This window comes from Peromyscus leucopus, chromosome 1 (assembly GCF_004664715.2).
Source record: "Peromyscus leucopus breed LL Stock chromosome 1, UCI_PerLeu_2.1, whole genome shotgun sequence".
Classification (NCBI taxonomy): domain Eukaryota; kingdom Metazoa; phylum Chordata; class Mammalia; order Rodentia; family Cricetidae; genus Peromyscus; species Peromyscus leucopus.
Genome location: NC_051063.1, coordinates 96,900,269 through 96,919,606, shown reverse-complemented (window position 1 = coordinate 96,919,606; position 19,338 = coordinate 96,900,269). Strand labels below are relative to the sequence as shown.

Genomic DNA, 19,338 nt, shown 5'->3' with positions numbered 1-19,338 from the left:
CTCCGAGGGACTGAAAAATGGAATTGAATTAGATACTGTAAATGCCAGCATATAAGCACATAATTTCAACCAATTGGGGGTCTCAGAACATCAGAGTTCTATGCATTCATTTAACTATTTGGGATCTCAGAACATCAGTGTTCTATGCATTCATTCAGACTCCTGACTTGGTCAAATGTCATATCTGTGAGTGAGTGATGAGTTAGTCCTGTGTTCTGATCCGAGTCACTGTCCAGTTTGTATCTGTGGCCTTAAGATTAAGGGTGATTAGTATTCTGAAATCAGCCAACACTTGGGGAAGAATAAGCATGAAACCAAACTGAGATCCATATTTATTTTTAATGGGCTAAATGTAGAGTGGAGTATATCAATCATGAGGTCATTTAATGTATTCTGATAGCCACTGGTTTTTATTTCAATAGGAATCATCTCAGAAAAGATGGAAACTGGAAACCACACAATGGTAACAGAGTTCATTATTTTGGGGCTAACTGAGAACCCCACCCTTTGTTCAATCTTCTTTGTATTGTTCTTGGGGGTCTACCTCACCACTGTACTGGGCAATGCCAGCATAATCATGTTGATCAGAAGAAGCCCTCAGCTTCACACCCCATGTACCTCTTCCTCAGCCACTTGGCCTTTGTGGACATTGGGTACTCCAGCTCAGTCACACCTGTCATGATTGTGAGTTTCCTGAGAGAGAGAACCACCATCCCTGTGGCTGGCTGCATAGTCCAGCTTGGCTCTGATGTGGTCTTTGGAACTGCTGAGTGCTTCCTGCTGGCTGCCATGGCCTATGATCGCTATGTGGCCATCTGCTCACCCCTGCTCTACTCCACTCTCATGTCTCCCAGGGTCTGCTTCATCTTATTGGTTATTTCCTATGTGGGTGGATGTGTGAATTCTTCATCATTTACTAGCTGTTTATTGAGCCTGACTTTCTGTGGACCAAATAAAGTCAACCATTTCTTCTGTGACCTCCCACCACTGGTGGAGCTTTCTTGTACTCATGTTTACATTGCTGAAATGTCTCCTGCCATCTCAGCAGGTTCCATCATAGTCATCACCCTATTCATCATCATTGTTTCATACCTCTACATCCTTCACTCCATCCTCAGAATGCGCTCTACTGAGGGCAGGCGCAAGGCCTTCTCCACCTGCACCTCCCACCTCACTGCAGTCACTTTGTTTTATGGGACAGTTACATTTGTTTATGTCATACCAGAGTCAAGCCATTCACCCAACCAAATTAAAGTGGTGTCTGTGTTCTACACAGTGGTGATCCCCATGTTGAATCCCTTGATCTACAGTCTGAGGAACAAGGAGGTAAAAGAGGCCATGAGGAAATTGATGGCAAGAACACATTCCTCATTTTGAACAATATTCAATGTGCATATATAAATACTTAAATGAACTTTTTAAGGAAACATATGCAATATTTACAAGTTGTTTGCCTTGTTTTACATGAAAAAAGTCTCTCAAATGTACAGTGGCATTATGCTGATTAATGAAAACTTACTTAGTACTTTTTAAGATTTTAATAAAATTGATTATTTGCACTAAAATCTGGACTCAAATTAAATGTATCTATTTCATGGTTTTGATACCTGGATGATGTAGACTTATTCTTTCTTTCATTCTGTTATTTAGGTAGTCCATGATTACAGATTACTTTCTATTTAGTATTTTATTTTTAAAAATGTTAATTATCATCTTGGCAAGTGCCATTTATTCTTTTTCAATTCTATTGATGACACTGTTGATGGAACTTGTCTCAGAAACTCTTGGCAACTCCTTCACAGGATCATCATGCATCTGGATATTGTGAAGTTCTACACTATACATATTTCAGTGGGATTAATTAAACTAATGTTTGAAGCTTCTACATCTTTACCAATTTTTTTCTTTATTTTTAAAATGTTATCATGGTTTCTGAAAGGCATCACAGCATTACTTTTAATAAAAATACTTTAATTCTATCAGTTTTAGCATCTTCTGCATTTTGAAGCCCAACTCTGTTCCTTGTGATGTTTTGAGTTATTACCTAAGTGCTTCCTTCTCCCTGCCATGGCCTTGATCAAGCAGCTGTCTATTCACCTGTACTCTACCAGAATATCCTATAGGGTCTGTATCCCAAGGTGGTTTCCTCTGTGGGTGTTTTATGAATGCTTAGAAAGTTGCTAGTGAAAAAAAAAATTTAGCCGGGCGGTGGTGGCGCATGCCTTTAATCCCAGCACTCGGGAGGCAGAGCCAGGCGGATCTCTGTGAGTTCGAGGCCAGCCTGGGCTACCAAGTGAGTTCCAGGAAAGGCACAAAGCTACACAGAGAAACCCTGTCTCAAAAAACCAAAAAAAAAAAAAAAAAAAAAAAAGTTGCTAGTGTCATTATCGAGTCTGTTCTGTGGTCTCAATCAGATAGTTCATTTATTCTGTGGCTCCTTTCCTTCATTAAAACCTTTCTGTTCCAGTGTATCCATTACTGAAATTATCGTCTCTATCTCTTCTGGCTCCAACATTGTGGGCAGCATTCCATTTCTCCCTCTTCAGTCTCTATCCTTCATCACAACCTTGAAGACACGATCCACAGGTAAGCAACACAAGGCTTTCTCCAGATGCCCTCTCTCCTCACAGCTGTCATTTTCTACTATGAATTGATTGCCTTCATTTCTGTTGTTTAAACCCAGCTACTCCATGGATCAGAACAAGGTGGTTGAGTTCTACATAGTGATGATCCCCATGTTGAATCACCCCATCTACAGCCCAAAGAACAAAGAGGTAAAGGAGGTTTTAAGAGAGGCAACTGTTATAATATATTCATAGGCTATGTTCTTTGAATTGAAGATAACCTTTAAAGTTTTCACATACTAGTATCATCCTTTTGACCTGCCGATTGATATGTATGTGGTTCTTTAAATTAAGAACATTCTTTGTTGTAATTCTCACTTTTTTTTTTGAGATGAGATTTCTCTGCTTAACCCCAGCTGTCCTTGAACTTGCTCTGTAGACCAGGCTGGCCTAGAACTCACTGAGATCCACCTGCCTCTGCCTCCTGAGTGCTGAGATTGAAGGTGTATGTCACCCCCACAAAGTAATTTTCAGTTTCAAATGTATGTAATCTATCTATTTGGGAGGCAATGAGATCTATCTATCCATTCATCAATCTCTTCTCTCTCTCTCTCTCTCTCTCTCTCTCTCTCTCTCTCTCTCTCTCTCTCTCTCTCTTTCTCCACCATCTATGTATATATGTATGCATGTATCTATCATCTAACTAAAATTTATACATCTATGTATCTTTGTACCTATCATCTATGCACCTATGTATCTTTGTATCTATCATCTATTTATCTATTTATTTTCTATCTATAATCTATGTGTCTATCTATGCATCTTTGTCTGTCTGTCCTTCTGTATGTATGTACGTACGTACCTATCTATCGATCTGAACTAGTTGTAATTACTGTTATTGACCTTCTTCAGATGCCATCCACTCTGTATTTATTTAGTTTACTTAGCAACAATAATCTGTACTTAACAATGTATCAGAAATCATTCTCAGCATGTTACTTTCATTAGCTCATCCATTCTTTAAAACAACCCAATGAGTAGGTCCTATTAGTTTTAATTTAAAAATAAATAACCTGAGGTCCCACATAAGTAAGTAGCTAACCCACAAAGATTCTGTTTAGAAGATAAGGGACCGTTATTTGAATCCAGAGAATTTAGTTTCCCCAAATACCTTGTTTTTCCACTTAAATTTTCACAGCAGTTGTATGATGTCGAAAATTATGAATTCCCTTAGTATTAGAAAGTTCCAATGGATTGTTTGACATAGATATGATCTCAACTCTGTTTTAGGCTCCTTGCACATAGTCTATACCATAGAATACATTGACATGGAGAACTCTTATGTTTACTTGGAAATAAAAAGGATTGCTAGAAAGAACTTTGTAACAGAGCCCCCTAGTGGTGAAATGTTCTTAAGCCGCTCAGCTCAGGAAATGAGGAAGGAGAGTTTGGAAAAAAGACAGATGGGGCACAAAAGAGGAAAAGAATCAGTAGCTGGAGCTACAAGGGGCAACAGAAATAACAAGGAATGGAAGATATAGGACAAAAAGAATCTCAAAACATCATTTTGTTAGAAAATATCACAATGGTATCTAGCAATACTATTCTGATGTTAAAAATTTAAAACTTGACTATCTTAACATGATATATTAAACATTTTGTCTAATTTCAAAACAAGGATTCACAGTTTCAAAGTTGTGTTTGTAATCCTGATATTTGCTGTGTGTGCCTCAGTTACAGCCACTGTCAAATGTGGCTTAGAACCCAGTGGCACCAACAGTTCAAATAAGACGAAGCTTTCATTCATCTACCCATTAATTTATTAGGTATTTTATTTCGCTCATATCAAACTTGCATTTAAGTTTACCATGTTCTATGATCCAAGTAACAATTAGACATTGGGGCACCACTTTAGCTCTCTATAAGAAGCTTCCAGCATTCACAGGTGAAAATCAAACCTAACTTTATAATTACCAGTGGAGTAAAAAACAAATACACAGTGTCCTGTGGGGGCATAGTGGTGGTCTTAGGTTTTGAGATCCAGTGAGGCTCTTTAGAAGTGGCTTCACAAAGAGTGTATTGGTGTCTGCAACATCAAATAGGTGCTGCACCAGTGAAGGGAAGAGGCCATTGCAAGCAGGGCTGTCTGTGTGAGAGTCTTGAGGCAGAAGACTGTGGGCATGCTCAAAATTTTGAAAGGAAAGGAAATAGCACAACAGAGAGAAGGGGAAAAGGCCATGTCTAAGATCTTTAAAATATTTTATTTATATTTTGAAAATAATGTTAACAAGGTAACAGGTTTTCATACATATTTCATGTTGGTTATTTCTCTGTTCTCCTGTATCTCCTTGGCTCCTCCTACCCCACTGTATCCTTTGGGCCACAATTTCTTCTTTCCAGTTTGTTCTTCACCATCCCACTCTCTTAAAACCTCATTTACCCCAAGTCTTGTGGGCCCTTTCCAAGTTAGAGGCTAGAATCTTTTGGAGTTTTGGTAAAGAAAATAATTTATTTGGATATATGACTGTGGCAGTTATATGCAGCATGATTTGGAAGATGGAAAGATAGGAAAATTCATTAAAAATTATATTCATTAAGCTTCCCCCAGGACAATTGTTTATGTATATATGCACAAAAATACATTGATATTCACATTTACATACTTATATACATATTTACTAAATGTTCATATATTTATTCCAATATATATTACATATTTTATATGCATGATTTCATTTTAATTATACATATAAAGGTGCTATATATATAAATTTTTTCTCAAATTATATATGCATGTACAAAGTCTGTTAAGTAGGCAAACAGCTTGAAAATACTGGCAAGAATTGAAACAGCAGCCTAGAGGTCTAGAGCTTCAAGGGTTTTCCTCTTCGGAGGACCTCAGGCTTTCTCTTGTCTAACTGATTAGACAAGAACCGTCTATATTAGGAATTTTCTATTGGCTACTGTTAGTCGAAATGTCAAGCATGTCTTTAAAAAATAGCATCAGAGGTGCATTTGGACTAGTGTCTGACCAAGCACCTGAGCACCACACCCTTATCAAGTTGACAGCTGAAGTTAACCATTTCACTGGAACTATTTGTGATAAACTGCCTCGACCTGTGCAGCTGGAACACCAAACCTGGCAAGGGCCGCCGAGGTTAAACAGCACTCTAGACACCCAGTTTCACTTCGTCAGGGAAGCAGCTGTCTTTATTTGTACCAACATGGGCTTATATACTCCTCTAACAGCAGGAGTCAAGGAATGGTTACTCTGTATCCAGAGGCAAGCCGGACACTGTTTTCCAAACAGGAAAAACCACAGGGGAACTGATCCACAGCACCCTCTGGAACCCAACTGCACATTTTTCACACAAACAACTTAACTGGGACAGGACAAAAAAGGGCATTTAAGATTAAGGCAGCAAACTTACTGCTGCCGACAATAAACTAACTGTGAAAGAGGTCAGCCTGAAGCAGAGGCATTGACAATGAAGACAGAGAGAAGTAAATAAATCTTGGCCTGCAAACATGCAAAATTTTATAACCAAATGTAGGAGTGCAGAGAAGGAAGATAAATAAATTATTCTCATGCTTCTAATCCATAAAAGGATTGAATCACAGAGTCCCTTACTGGAAGTGAAAGGGAGGATGGAGAATGATAAATAAAGTGGTGATCATCGATGAACCCAGATAAGACTCTAAGGAGGAGTTGGGGATATGGCTGAGTGATATAGACCTTGGTAACCAAGTACCGGGCACTGGGCTTCATTCCCAGCACCACAAAGGAAAATGAAAGATTTTTCAGGACAGTGGGTTAATCAGGGATCTTTCATCCTTTTCTTCCATGAGAAGCCTGCTTCTTTTTTTTTTTTTTTTTTTTTTTTTTTTTTTGGTTTTTCCGAGACAGGGTTTCTCTGTGTAGCTTTGTGCCTTTCCTGGAGCTCACTTGGTAGCCCAGGCTGGCCTCGAACTCACAGAGATCCGCCTGGCTCTGCCTCCCGAGTGCTGGGATTAAAGGCATGCGCCACCACCGCCCGGCGAAGCCTGCTTCTTATCCCAGTCCAGAGAGCAGGGATCAAGACCAGAATGTTATGAGTCCACAAACCCATTCCCATCAGTCACTTGTATTCCAGGAAGAACAACTCCAAGGATGCAGGAAAAACACTTATAAAATAAATCTAAAAACAACTCCAGGAATTTTATTTGTCATTTTCTCTCAAAATGTATACCCAGAAATTACTATTCTTACCATGCACATTGCAGAATGAGCTACTGTTGAAATGCAGTCACCCTTAATCATTTGAATCATTTGCATGTTCCATGATTGTAATTTATAGCAGATAACTATTTTTATAAACAAATGACTGAAAGCGAAAAATATTTTCAGGAAGTTACTTTTTATAAAAATAATTACTTTGTTAATTATGAGTGTATTTAAATTTATTGAGTGTAACACTATAAAATATGATTTATTACTTAATATCTGAACATCTACACTCTACAGTTACTAAAAAGCTTCCAAGTGGCTAATTATATGTATCAGAACATATATTTCAGCCACAGGTATTTAGTTTTTTTCATTATTTTTATCTGTAGGAAGTTGTTACTATATTAAATTCTACAATATAACAGACATCACTTAAGAGAATATTTTCCTGTTAATTTCTTTCTTCAGAGCACCCTTAATCTCATTATTCCTGAGGCTGTAGATGAGGGGATTCAACATGGGGATCACCACCATGTAGAATACAGACACCACCTTGTTCTGGTCAGTGGAGTAGCTGGACTTGGGCATCGCATAGATGAAGGTGATGGTGCCATAGAAGAGAGTGACTGCAGTGAGGTGGGAGGTGCAGGTGGAGAAGGCCTTGTGGCGGCCCTCAGTGGAGCGCATCTTCAGGATAGTGATGAGGATGTAGGTGTAGGAGACAGCTATGACAAACACTGTGACTATAATGACAAAGGCAGAACAGAATGAGGCAGGAACTATGGGGACACTGCCACTAGAACAGGAGAGCTCTACCAAAGGAGCCAAATCACAGAAAAAGTGATTGACTCTATTTGGTCCACAGAAGAGAAGAGAAAAGAAGGAAATAATAAAGGAGGAAGCATTAAGTAAACTACCTATATAAGATCCTACAAGCAACTGGACATAGACTCGTGTGGACATTTTGGTTGAATAAAGCAGTGGGTTACAGATTGCTACAAAGCGATCATACGCCATGGTGGCCAGAAGGAAGCATTCAAGTGTCCCAAAGAAAGCACCTGAGCCAAGCTGAATGGTACACCCAAGGAAGGAGATTGTATTTCTCTTTACCAGGAAGTTGACCAGCATATTGGGTGTGACAGAAGATGAGTACCCTATGTCAGTAGAAGCCAAGTGACTGAGAAAAAAGTACATGGGGTGATGGAGCTGGGATGAGACTCTAATGAGGAGGATGGTGCTGAGGTTCCCACACACAGTCACCAGGTAGATGCACAGGATGATGGTGAAGAGGACGACTCTAAGGACTGGGTCATCTGTTAAGCCCAATAAAATGAACTCTGTCACTGCAGTGTGGTTCCCATCCTCCAGGAAAGCCATGGGTCAATGTAGCTGCTGCCAGAACCAGGCTGTGATGGAGACATTCCAGGAAAGGATTTATAAATATGTAGCATCATTTTCATTAACTCATATATGGATGCTATTATTATAAACAAATATGTCATTTAAGAAAACATTTCAAGAAAACTCATTGAAGAAAAACTTAAACTAATTTTTATCTAACTGTTATTTTACTCCACACTTTTAGGATTTATATATTCATTTGCAATGAATCTTCCCATATTTCAAAAATTGTTTTTAACAGCAACATCAGATAATTTGTTTCAAGTGTGCTCTGTAGATACAGCTTTGTAGGAAAATATTCCCTTAAGTGGTATTTATATGAAATATATAATATTGTATATAATTAAATGTTATTAAATGTGCTCAAAGAGCTTTAAAAACAAGGTTTTAAAAAGGAATCATAAGTATAACAAAAATAATTACAGTATCTAAATCTAGGTGATAAAGATTAGAGGAAGCAGTCATGCCTCCTGAAGGCTTACTAAATTACCAGCCTAGAAGTTAAAATTCATTTGTAGATATATTTTAATTTTCAGGGGGTAATATTAAGTACTTTTGTTGTTTCTATACTATAGACAAGAAAACTGAGGTTGAAAATATTAAGTTACTCACATCAATTTACACAGGAAGCAGATTGTTATCGGGATATCAGACGCAGGCAAGGAGAACTCATTTCATTCACTCTGTAATTGTATTGTAAATGAAATCAAGTAAATACCAGTCAAGTAAATACCAGTCACAACATTGCTGAGAAAAATGGGAGCAGCTGGTTGACTCCCCAGCTTTCTGATGCAACAGCACAGGGGGCCTCCTTTGCTGCCTAGTTCACAATGCTTATTGGTTAAGCAAGACTATGTCCTAGGACAAATATTAAACTGAGAAGTCAGATATCTTTCATAGAACAAGGAAGATATAGAGAGGATTTCAAAGTTACAAATGAAGTCATTATTTAAAATTTAAAAAATACTTCAATATTTCCAATTCAGCCATAGCATTCTGAAATCATCTTAAATATCACATGACTAATAATCAAATACAACTATTAAGCTTTATTCAAACATGCCAAACTATTTCCTACTGTAACAATGTTTTAATTGAAGCATGATGGAATTAAATATGATTTTTTAACATAGTATGCAGATGATAAAACTTCCAGCCTGTAAAGTTAAGTCGTGGCTCTGGAGAGAGGGCTCAGTGGTTCAGAGCACTGTTGTTCTTGCAGAGGACTTAGGTTAAGTTCCTACACCCAGATTGGATATCTCACTGCCTGTAACTCTAGTTCTAGGGGTTCCAGGTCCCTCCTTTGACCACCTTGGGCACCAGGCACTCATATGGTTGCACATACATACACACAGGCACTCACATAAATACATAAAATAAAAACAAATCTTGTAATATGTCAAGAGCATACTCAGGTTCATTCACCTAGAGGCCAAATTGAATCTCATCCCTGCTATTCCACCCTCACTCCACCACAATTTGGCTTTATTTTCTTTTATTTTTCCCAAAGTGTTTGGTGTCTTGGATGCTAGAGCATCTGTGTAATCAATAAAGGAAGCAAGTTGTCCTAAAAGAAACTCCCTAAAGGTAAATTCCAAGTGCTTAAAAATTATTCACTATTGTAGGCTTATGGCAGAGTGTTTACATAGTTAGAGACCATGTAGTTTCTGGTCTTAGGGGTCAAAAACTGGTCACACTGGTTTGTCCATGTGCACTCTACAATGGAAATTTAACTTACCCCAGTTGAAATTATTTTCTCCCTAACTGCTTGTTATTATCTGCATTATTGCTAAAGGAAGGCTTTTAGATACAGATACTATTTGAAGGAATAGTTCTCTTCAGTGGTAAACAAAAGCTCAAATCTTACCTCTTGAAAAAAGAATTCATTCATCTTACAGTTATTATTATATGGTAGCCATGCCATCTTTTATAATGCTTGACTGAAGATAGGTCTCTAAAGATGCCAGAAATTCAAAAGTAAATTCAAATCCAACAGGGAACATGACCACAGCCTCAAGTGAATATTGAGTAGTTCAATTCATATCAGCACATCTAGTTTTCGAGTATTCTGTACACCCAGAAATGTCTATTATAAAGTAAGCAATGGCACACTTTTAGTTAATGATTAGAGTGAGTAAAATACAACATGTTGTCCCATTCCTAAATATTGCTCCTAAGTTTACTTTGCTATTTCAAGTTAGCCCATCAGGCTCTGATGACTGGTTAGTTCCAAACTCAGTGTCACACAGATAGCTCTATGGGACACTAAACAAAACAAAAACCTATAAAAATGGGAAAGGGATTTGTAAGGAAGAATGAAGGCTGGCCAGGATTGGAGGGAAAATAAATTATGTTGAAGGAAGAGTAACCATAGTTCATTATATATATGTTTGAAATCGTCAAAGAATGAAATTTATTAATTAAAAGAGAATACAAAATTGAAAATATAAATAGGTAACATTACATCCAACACCTCTTCATTTTATGAGTAAATGTTTCATGGTAAAGAATGGGCATTCTATTATTATTATTATTATTATTATTATTATTATTATTTTAGAAATATAGGGAGGAAATAACATGACTATTTAAAATACACACATACTTTTTATGGCCAAAGGTAGAAAATAGGTTCCTTCAATTTATATTAAATATTGAAAATAAGCTAATGAATAAAATATTTTTCATGAATTTTAGATTTCAGTGAAAAAAAAAGAGTGAGAATAAACCAGCTTTATAAACACAGAACATGCCAAGGTGAAGAGATGGCTCAGTAGTTTAGACACTTGCTCCTCTTGCAGAGGAATGAAATTCACTTGCAGCATCCACTTCAGGTAGTTCCCAGCTGCCTTTAACTCCAGCGTCAGGTGATTCTATGCCCCCTTCTGGCCTCTGTGGGAACGCATACATACATACATGTTGGCTTAGGATTTCTATTGCTGCGATGAAACGTTATGACCAAAAAGCAAGTTAGGGAGGAAAGGGTTTATTGGGTTATTGGATTTCCACACTTCCACATTGTAGTTGATCGCTGAAGGAAGTCAGGACAGGAGCTCAAACAGGGCAGGAACTTGGAGGCAGAAGCTGATGTAGGGGCCACAGAGGAGTGCTGCTTACTGGCTCCCTCCTCATGTTTTGCTCAGTCTGCTTTCTTATAGTACCTAGGACCACCAGCCCAAGGTTGGCACCACACACAATGGTCTGGTCCCTCTCCCATCAATCACTAATTAAGGAAATGCTCTACTGGCTTTCCTATAGCCTGATCTTCTGGAGGCATTTTCTCAATTGAGGTTCCTTTCTCTCATATGACTTTAGCTTGTGTCAAGTTGACATAAATCTAGCCAGCACACATGTATATACACACATAAACACTAACACAAACACATACACATATATAAATAAAAATGATAAAAATTAACATGGTAAGCATGATATGGAAGAAACAAACAAACCAATGGATTCACAGGATGGCTGGAAGGTAGCTGCAGTGCTAGCTTAAGCTGCCTAATGAAAAAATTCAAATACATCAGCTGATATTTGAGGGAGAATGGCAAAGAACCCAGTGATGCAAGCAGGGGAGAAAAGGCTGACAGACACAAACAACAAATGCAAAGATCCCAGGAAATTCAAGAAATTAAAAAAATGAGGCCATGGTAAGCCATGCAGAGATTCATAGGCGATGAACAAATGTTTACATTTCATTCTTTAATGGGAATGGAAAGGTTTGGAAATATTATTCAGTTGTGCAAGATTCTATCATTCATATATATGTGCTATACATGAATGCAAACTGCCTTAGTTTATGCTTGTCTTGAAATGCCCTTATTCATCAACCAATACTTAAAGAAAGCTTTCCTGGATAGAGTAACCATGATTGACAGTTAGTTTGTTTCAGGGCTTGCAATGTTTTCCTGACTTCCAGGGTTACTGATGAAGGCTTTGATGCTATTCTGATGTGTTTGCCTTTGTGCTTGAATTCATGTCTTTTCCTTACAGATTTTGACATATTTTTTCCTGTGTGTTTTTGACATCTTTACTGTAGTACATTGTGGAGAATTTCTGGTTTATTCGTGGCTATTTGGAGTTCTAAATCCCTCTTGTATTTAGATGGCAATTGCTCTGTCTAGATTCTGCAGGAATTTTCTCTTCTTGTTTTATTGAATTGATTCTCTGTGCTTTTATTCTTTATCTCAGCTCCTTCTTCTGCTCATGGATTCTTAGGTTCATTGTCTTGACTGCAGCTGTAGCTGTCATGGTTGTATTAATGTTTTCCTTATTGGTGTCTGAATATAGTGTTTTGTTGGCCTGCATTTCTGATACTCTTTTCTCTGTTTCATTGAGTTGATTTGTGATGCTTTCTAACAAGTTTTACCTTTGACTCACTGGTCTTTTTATTTTCAGCATTTCTATTACTTTTTTTTAAATCTCAGTTTCTTTGCTGAAGTTTTCTGTCATGTTGGTAACTCTTTCATCTACACTGCTTATGTTCTTATGCATTTTTTCTAACTTTTTCTTCTGTTGCTGAGTTTTCTCTCTGGGTCTGGGGCTGAATTCATTTGCTACTTTGCATACTCCTCTATCCAAGTCATTTATCATTTTTTTAACCAGTAAACCTTTAAAATTAAGTCTTCATTATTTCCTGTGTTTCAGATATTCTAGTTTAGTAGTTGAGGAGATGGGGTCTCCTAGAGGAGTCATGATTCCTTGCTGATGCATGTCTCTAGAGTTCCAGCCTTACAATTTGTGCATCCTATGGTTTGGATATTTTTGAGAGGATCTTCTTACTGAGTAGCCTACTCTTAATGTCTTAATGTTAGTACCACTCAGAGAGAAGAAAACAAACCATTATAATAGTAAAATCATACCTTTCAGGACATAGAAATATACCCCAAATTGAATAAAACCTGCTAAGTCAGCACCAATCACCATAAAATACAGATAGGCAAAGCCACTGTAGAACATGCTATGAAATTAGAAATTATTTATAGTAAGTGGGGGAATAATAAATGAAATAAATAATAAATGAAATAAGTGAAGGAGACAGGAAAAATGGGAAAAAAGAGAAAAATATGGGGAATATGGAGACTCCTATGGAGGGAAGAAGATCAAGTGAAGATCAAGATATTAGTGAAAAGAAAAGTTAAAAAAAATATTTCCCAATAATGAAAAAAATTCAGGACAGATAGATAAATGCAAGAAGAGAAAGAAAAGAAATAAAAAGATTGATTTAAAAGAAAACAAACAAGGTGATGTGAAAATACTACTAACAGCTGCCGTGAGGGAGGACAGGAAAACGAGTGGCTAAAACAGAAAACAAAAAAAATTAAAAAAAGAAAATATGTTGTCTAATACTGTTCAAAACTACAATAAAATGACTCTATAAAGAGAAATAGCATAAAGATATAAATTTCAAAAATGAAATAAAGTATAAATACTGTTGAAAGTGTGGTAAAAATCAAAAAAGGAAGCCACAAGCATCAAAAGCATGTGCTGCTCTTGCAGAGGACCGAGTTTGGTAGTCAGCACCCAAAGAGCAGACTATAATTGCCTGTAACTCCAGCCCCAGGGAATCCAAATATCCATTTCTTGCCTCTGCAGGTATCCACACACATGAGTGCATACATACACATGCATACACAAATAAAAATAAATCTTCAAGAAGATGAAAATATTGTAAAAAGATGAAATGTTGTTGCAATTTCTTTCTGGGTTCTCAAAACCTGGAGCATGCCCATGAAGTGTCTGGTGGCTGACGGAAAGTCAACTGAATCTGGGCTCTTGTTTTTCCTACCGTTTAGGAGTTGCTGAGAATGCCTTGGACAGGTTTCTGAGGTCCCACCAAGCTGTCTTCACTTTGGTAGCTTTCCTTCTTTGGTGCCAGGGACCTCTGCTGGCCACACACAGATTTGCAGTGTATGGACTGAACAGATTCTCCTACACTCCCAGGTCATATACTTTGGGGTGACTAATATCACAACTAGAAATGTCTCCCACATGTTTTGGGATTTATAAACTATCACAGCACTGGAATTTGAATATGTGGAGGACATGTTTTCATGCTTTCAAGACTCCTATGCATTAATTAGCCAATGCAGAAATTCAGCTGTGGGTATTTCAGCACATTGCTGAAACATCAGAGTTCCCAGGCTCTACAGCAATGAGAAACAGATGCTGCTCCACCTTTGGGCTGCAGGCTCAGAGCTACTGAGCTCTATAGTGAATCTCAGTTGATGATATCTGCTGTGGGCTGTTTAAGCTAACTTTATGCATGTTTCTCCCTGATCTGAGCCTCCTGCCAAATGTACTTTTGGGCTTGTCGGTATCTAGGCTCTCCTGCTCTCCACCCTGGGGTTGTGGAATTCTAAATTGGCCTTCCCTCACCCTGGAGCTGTGGAATTCTAAACTGAGACTCTCAGATCTGTGATTATTCCCTGTTCTCAGTCCCCACTTGTCCTCTACCCACTGAGTCACATGGGGTGATGAGATGGGATTTCTCTATTGTTTGGTAACCTTTCTAATGGAAGAATCACTGTCTTAACAAAACTCATAACTGGATTTGAGGCTGGAGAGGGTCATGGTCTTGTCTTGAAGTCTGGATCATCTGTTCTTTCCTTGAAATCCTTTATATAATGGTAGCAGAAATGATCACTATTATTGAACTGTAGATGGAGTCACTTTCTTTATTCAGTAAATACTAATTTACACTTACAATGTGTCAGTTCTTATTCTGAACATGTTAGATATTTCAGCTAATCTCTTTGTTACAATACCACAAAGGGGGGCTCTATTACTTCTATTACTAGTATTTTTTAACTTGCAAGTAAATAATATGTGGCCAAAAGGGAAAAGTAACCAATACCATAGGAATCCAGAATGGTGTCTTTTTATCCTATTTTCTATTAGTATAATTAATTTTGTTTTCAAGATTGAGTTTTGTTGTGTAGCCTTGGCTTTCCTGGAACTAGCTCTGTAAACTAGAATGGATTCAGCTTAGAACTCACAGAGATCCACTTGTCTGCCTCCCAAGTGTTGGGATTAAAGACCTGTGCCACCCTACTTGGCTATAATTAATTTGTTAACAATAACCAGAGTCTGAATTGGTAAAGAATAGAATCTATAAAAGCACAAATAAATAAACATAAATAAATGCTAGAAATGTCACAGATGGCAAGAAAGGAAGGTGGAGGACCCTTGTAACGGATCTCAAGTTGCCTTTTTATTAGTTTAGAAATGCTTAAAAGTGAGAATTGGAACAAAGACGTGGAAAACCGGGGGGGGGGTGTGCTCAGGGGTAAAGTGCTAGCTTAGCATATATAATGCCCTAGGTTGATATATATAAAAGCAATCAGGCAAATAGTATATGGTAGGTCTGAAATGTGATATTGGTAAATGAACACTTTAAAGTTCATTTTGAAACAAAGAGTAGAATCTAAGAGTATATTCTAGCAGTTGCCTTCTTCAGATTGTAGATGAGGGACTTCAACATGGGCTTCAACTATGTAGAAATGGATACTACTTAGTTGTGTTTAGTGGAGTAGATGGGCTTGATCATCATGTACATGAATGTGATGGTCCCATAGAGTAGAGGGACCAGAGTGAGCTGGAAGGTGCAGGTGGAGAAAACCTTGGATGGCTCACATCTTCAGGATGCAATGAGGACATAGATGAGGAGACAGCTATGACAAACACTGTGACAATAGTGATGTAGCCAGAAGATATTCAGGTGATCATCCCAATGAAAGATGTCTGAGCAGGAAAGTTTCAGCAATGGAGAAACTTCACAGAAAAAGTTACCTATCTAATTTTGTTTATAGAGGACAGACCCAAAAATCAACTAGTAAAATTTCAAATGCTCACATATCTACCCACATGGGGATCTAAGTGAGCTTAAATGAGATGATGAAGATTTTCGGACATATGTGGATTGAGGAGATCAGGGACAAGCAGATTGCGGCACATAGTGATCAGAGGCCATGGAAGCCAGAAGGTAGTGCAAACATTGCTTCAGCAAACAGCTGAATTCCACAAAAGCAATGCAGCTTCAAAATATAGAACTGCATCAAAGTCCCACAAAAAGTAATTTTAAAACCCATTTCAACAGTTTATCAAGAATGTAAACAAAACAAAACAAAACAAAAACAAACCAGAATCAAATCAGTTTACTTTATTCCCCTTGACATGTATGTACTACATAGCTTCATTATTTAAACTATTATATCATTACTGAAGAAGACATACCAGAGCCTCCAGATAAAGGACCATGGGGAGCATTGTGATCAGTTGCCTGGCAATGGAGCACATGGTACTTCCAAGATGGTAATTTATAAAATAACATCGAACTAGAAAAAAAGCTTCTAACCACAAATTCCCTTACTTATTTGTGGAGTGGAGAAAAAGTATAATAACCTCGAAATTTTTACATTTAATTTGAACCCTAGATTGTGTGACTCTAGGTAGTGATAAATTACAGGTTATATTAATAACATATAGACATGTATATGGACATAAAATAAACCTAGTATGGATGGAGAGATAGCTCGGTCAGTATAGTGTTTGCCTTACAAGTATCTGAGTTTGCTTACCAGAGCTTCTAAAAAGTTAGATAGGATAGTGCATATTTGTAATTACAGTCCTGGGAGGCAGAGACAGAAGGACTCACTGGTCGACCAGCCTAGCCTACTTGGCAAGTTCTAGGCCGCTGAGATACACCATTTGAAAAATTCAAGGTAGATGATGTCTTGAGAAATGACAGTTGAGATGGTCCTCCGGCCTTGAGATATATGTAAACCCATATGCACATACACCGCACACATATGTGCTTTTGTATACATAAACACAACACACACAAGTGAGGCTAATAGGCATTATATATTTATAATATATGTCTCCCAAATAGTTGTTTAGTAATTTTTGGATTCATATTGAATTTTGTTCAAAATGAGGAATGTGTTCTTGCCATCAATTTCCTCATGGCTTCTTTTACCTCCTTGTTCCTCAGACTGAAGATCAAGGGATTCAACATGGGGATCACCACTGTGTAGAACACAGACACCACTTTAATTTGGTTGGGTGAATGGCTTGACTCTGGTATGACATAAACAAATGTAACTGTCCCATAAAACAAAGTGACTGCAGTGAGGTGGGAGGTGCAGGTGGAGAAGGCCTTGCGCCTGCCGTCAGTAGAGCACATTTTGAGGATAGAGTGAAGGATGTAGAGGTATGAAACAATGATGATGAACAGGGTGATGACTATGATGGAGCCTGCTGAGATGGCAGGAGACATTTCAGCAATATAAACATGAGTACAAGAAAGCTCCACCAGTGGTGGGAGGTCACAGAAGAAATGGTTGACTTTATTTGGTCCACAGAAAGTCAGGCTCAATAAACAGCTGGTGCATGATGAAGAATTCACACATCCACCCACATAGGAAATAACCAATAAGATGAAGCAGACCCTGGGAGACATGAGAGTGGAGTAGAGCAGGGGTGAGCAGATGGCCACATAGCGATCATAGGCCATGGCAGCCAGCAGGAAGCACTCAGCAGTCCCAAAGACCACATCAGAGCCAAGCTGGACTATGCAGCCAGCCACAGGGATGGTGGTTCTCTCTCTCAGGAAACTCACAGTCATCAGTCATGACAGGTGTGACTGAGCTGGAGTACCCAATGTCCACAAAGGCCAAGTGGCTGAGGAAGAGGTACATGGGGGTGTGAAGCTGAGGGCTTCTTCTTCTTCTTCTTCTTCTTCTTCTTCTTCTTCTTCTTCTTCTTCTTCTTCTTCTTCTTCTTCTTCTTCTTCTTCTTCTTCTTCTCCTCCTCCTCCTCCTCCTCCTCCTCCTCCTCCTCCTCCTCCTCCTCTTCCTCCTCCTCCTCCTCCTCCTCCTCCTCCTCCTCCTCCTCCTCCTTCTTTTCGAGACAGGTTTTCTCTGTGTAGCTTTGTGCCTTTCCTGGAACTCACTTGGTAGTCCAGACTGGTCTCGAACTCACAGAGATCCGCCTGCCTCTGCCTCCCGAGTGCTGGGATTAAAGGCGTGCACCACCAACGCCTGGCATGAGGGCTTCTTCTGATCAACAGGATTATGCTGACATTGCCCAGTACAGTGGTGAGGTAGACCCAAGGAACAATACAAAGAAGATTGAACAAAGGGCGGGGTTCTCAGTTAGCCCCAAAATAATGAACTCTGTTACCATTGTGTGGTTTCCAGTTTCCATCTTTTGTGAGCTGATTCCTACTGAAATAAAAACCAGTGGCTATCAGAATACATTAAATGGCCTCATGATTGGTACACTCCACTCCACATTTAGCCCATTAAAAATAAATGTGGATCTCAGTTTGGTCTCATGCTTATTCTTCTCCAAGTGTTCTGAAATCAATGCATGGTGTCAGAATACTAATCACCATTTATCTTAAGGCCACAGATACAAACTGAATAGTGACTCAGATCAGAACACAGGATTCATACACCGATCAAGTCAGGAGTCTGAATGAATGCATAGAACACTGATGTTCTGAGATCCCAAATAGTTCAGTGAATGCATAGAACACTGATGTTCTGAGACCCCAAATAGTTGAAATGATGGGCTCATGTTGGTGTTTACAGTATCTAATTCAACTCTATTTCTCAGTCCCTTAGGGTCCACCCTTCCCAGTCTTTTTGTAATTATTTGCACTGTGGACAGTGAATGCCAATCTGTTGTGAAAGTTAATGTGTAACATGTGTGTGATTTCAAAATTAAATTAGAATACTCATGGACAACTCTCTCTTCTTTCCACGATGGCACATTTCACATATTACATCTACAATATAGTGGCACATCTTCCAAGTCTGGCTTCAAATGTGAGAATAGGGAATGTATGGTAGGTACATGCAGTGGAAGTGAGACAGAGCTATTCTGTGTTAGCTCACAATAAGTTCCCAAGGCTAATTTATTGGGACAGCTTAACATCATCTTGTTAATATGATTATAGATTATTATAAATAGAAGTTTCACATAGAGATTAATCCTGAGAAAGTATGACAAACAATATTATCTGAGGTCATTATTTGTACTGTTAGAACTGTGCAGAATGAACAAAGGAATGTATTCTGTAATGTTACGTTATGGTTTCTTATGAACTGTTAGCAGAGTATTAGATGCTTATGTTAGCCACATGGGGGCATCAGA

The 19,338-nt window shown here is 38.3% G+C and overlaps 2 protein-coding genes and 1 pseudogene across 2 annotated transcripts; 1 reads left to right on the top strand and 2 right to left on the bottom strand.

The window, feature by feature from the left end:
• The first annotated feature begins 439 nt into the window (after positions 1–439).
• Positions 440–1,377, top strand: LOC114710252 (olfactory receptor 481-like). The gene is given in 2 exon segments (XM_028894352.1): positions 440–605; positions 608–1,377. Coding segments are annotated over 2 exon segments (936 nt in total).
• Positions 1,378–7,203: 5,826 nt separating this feature from the next.
• Positions 7,204–8,148, bottom strand: LOC119087580 (olfactory receptor 469). Its single transcript, XM_037203527.1, has one exon. It carries the CDS (start codon positions 8,146–8,148, stop codon positions 7,204–7,206), a length of 945 nt encoding a protein of 314 aa, XP_037059422.1.
• Positions 8,149–17,104: 8,956 nt separating this feature from the next.
• LOC114710237 lies at positions 17,105–18,384 on the bottom strand (annotated as a pseudogene).
• Between the last annotated feature and the right edge of the window lie 954 nt (positions 18,385–19,338).

Coding starts and splice junctions, on each gene's coding strand:
- LOC119087580 (XM_037203527.1), bottom strand. CDS start 8,148: ATGGCTTTCCTGGAGGATGGGAACCACACTGCAGTGACAGAGTTCATT.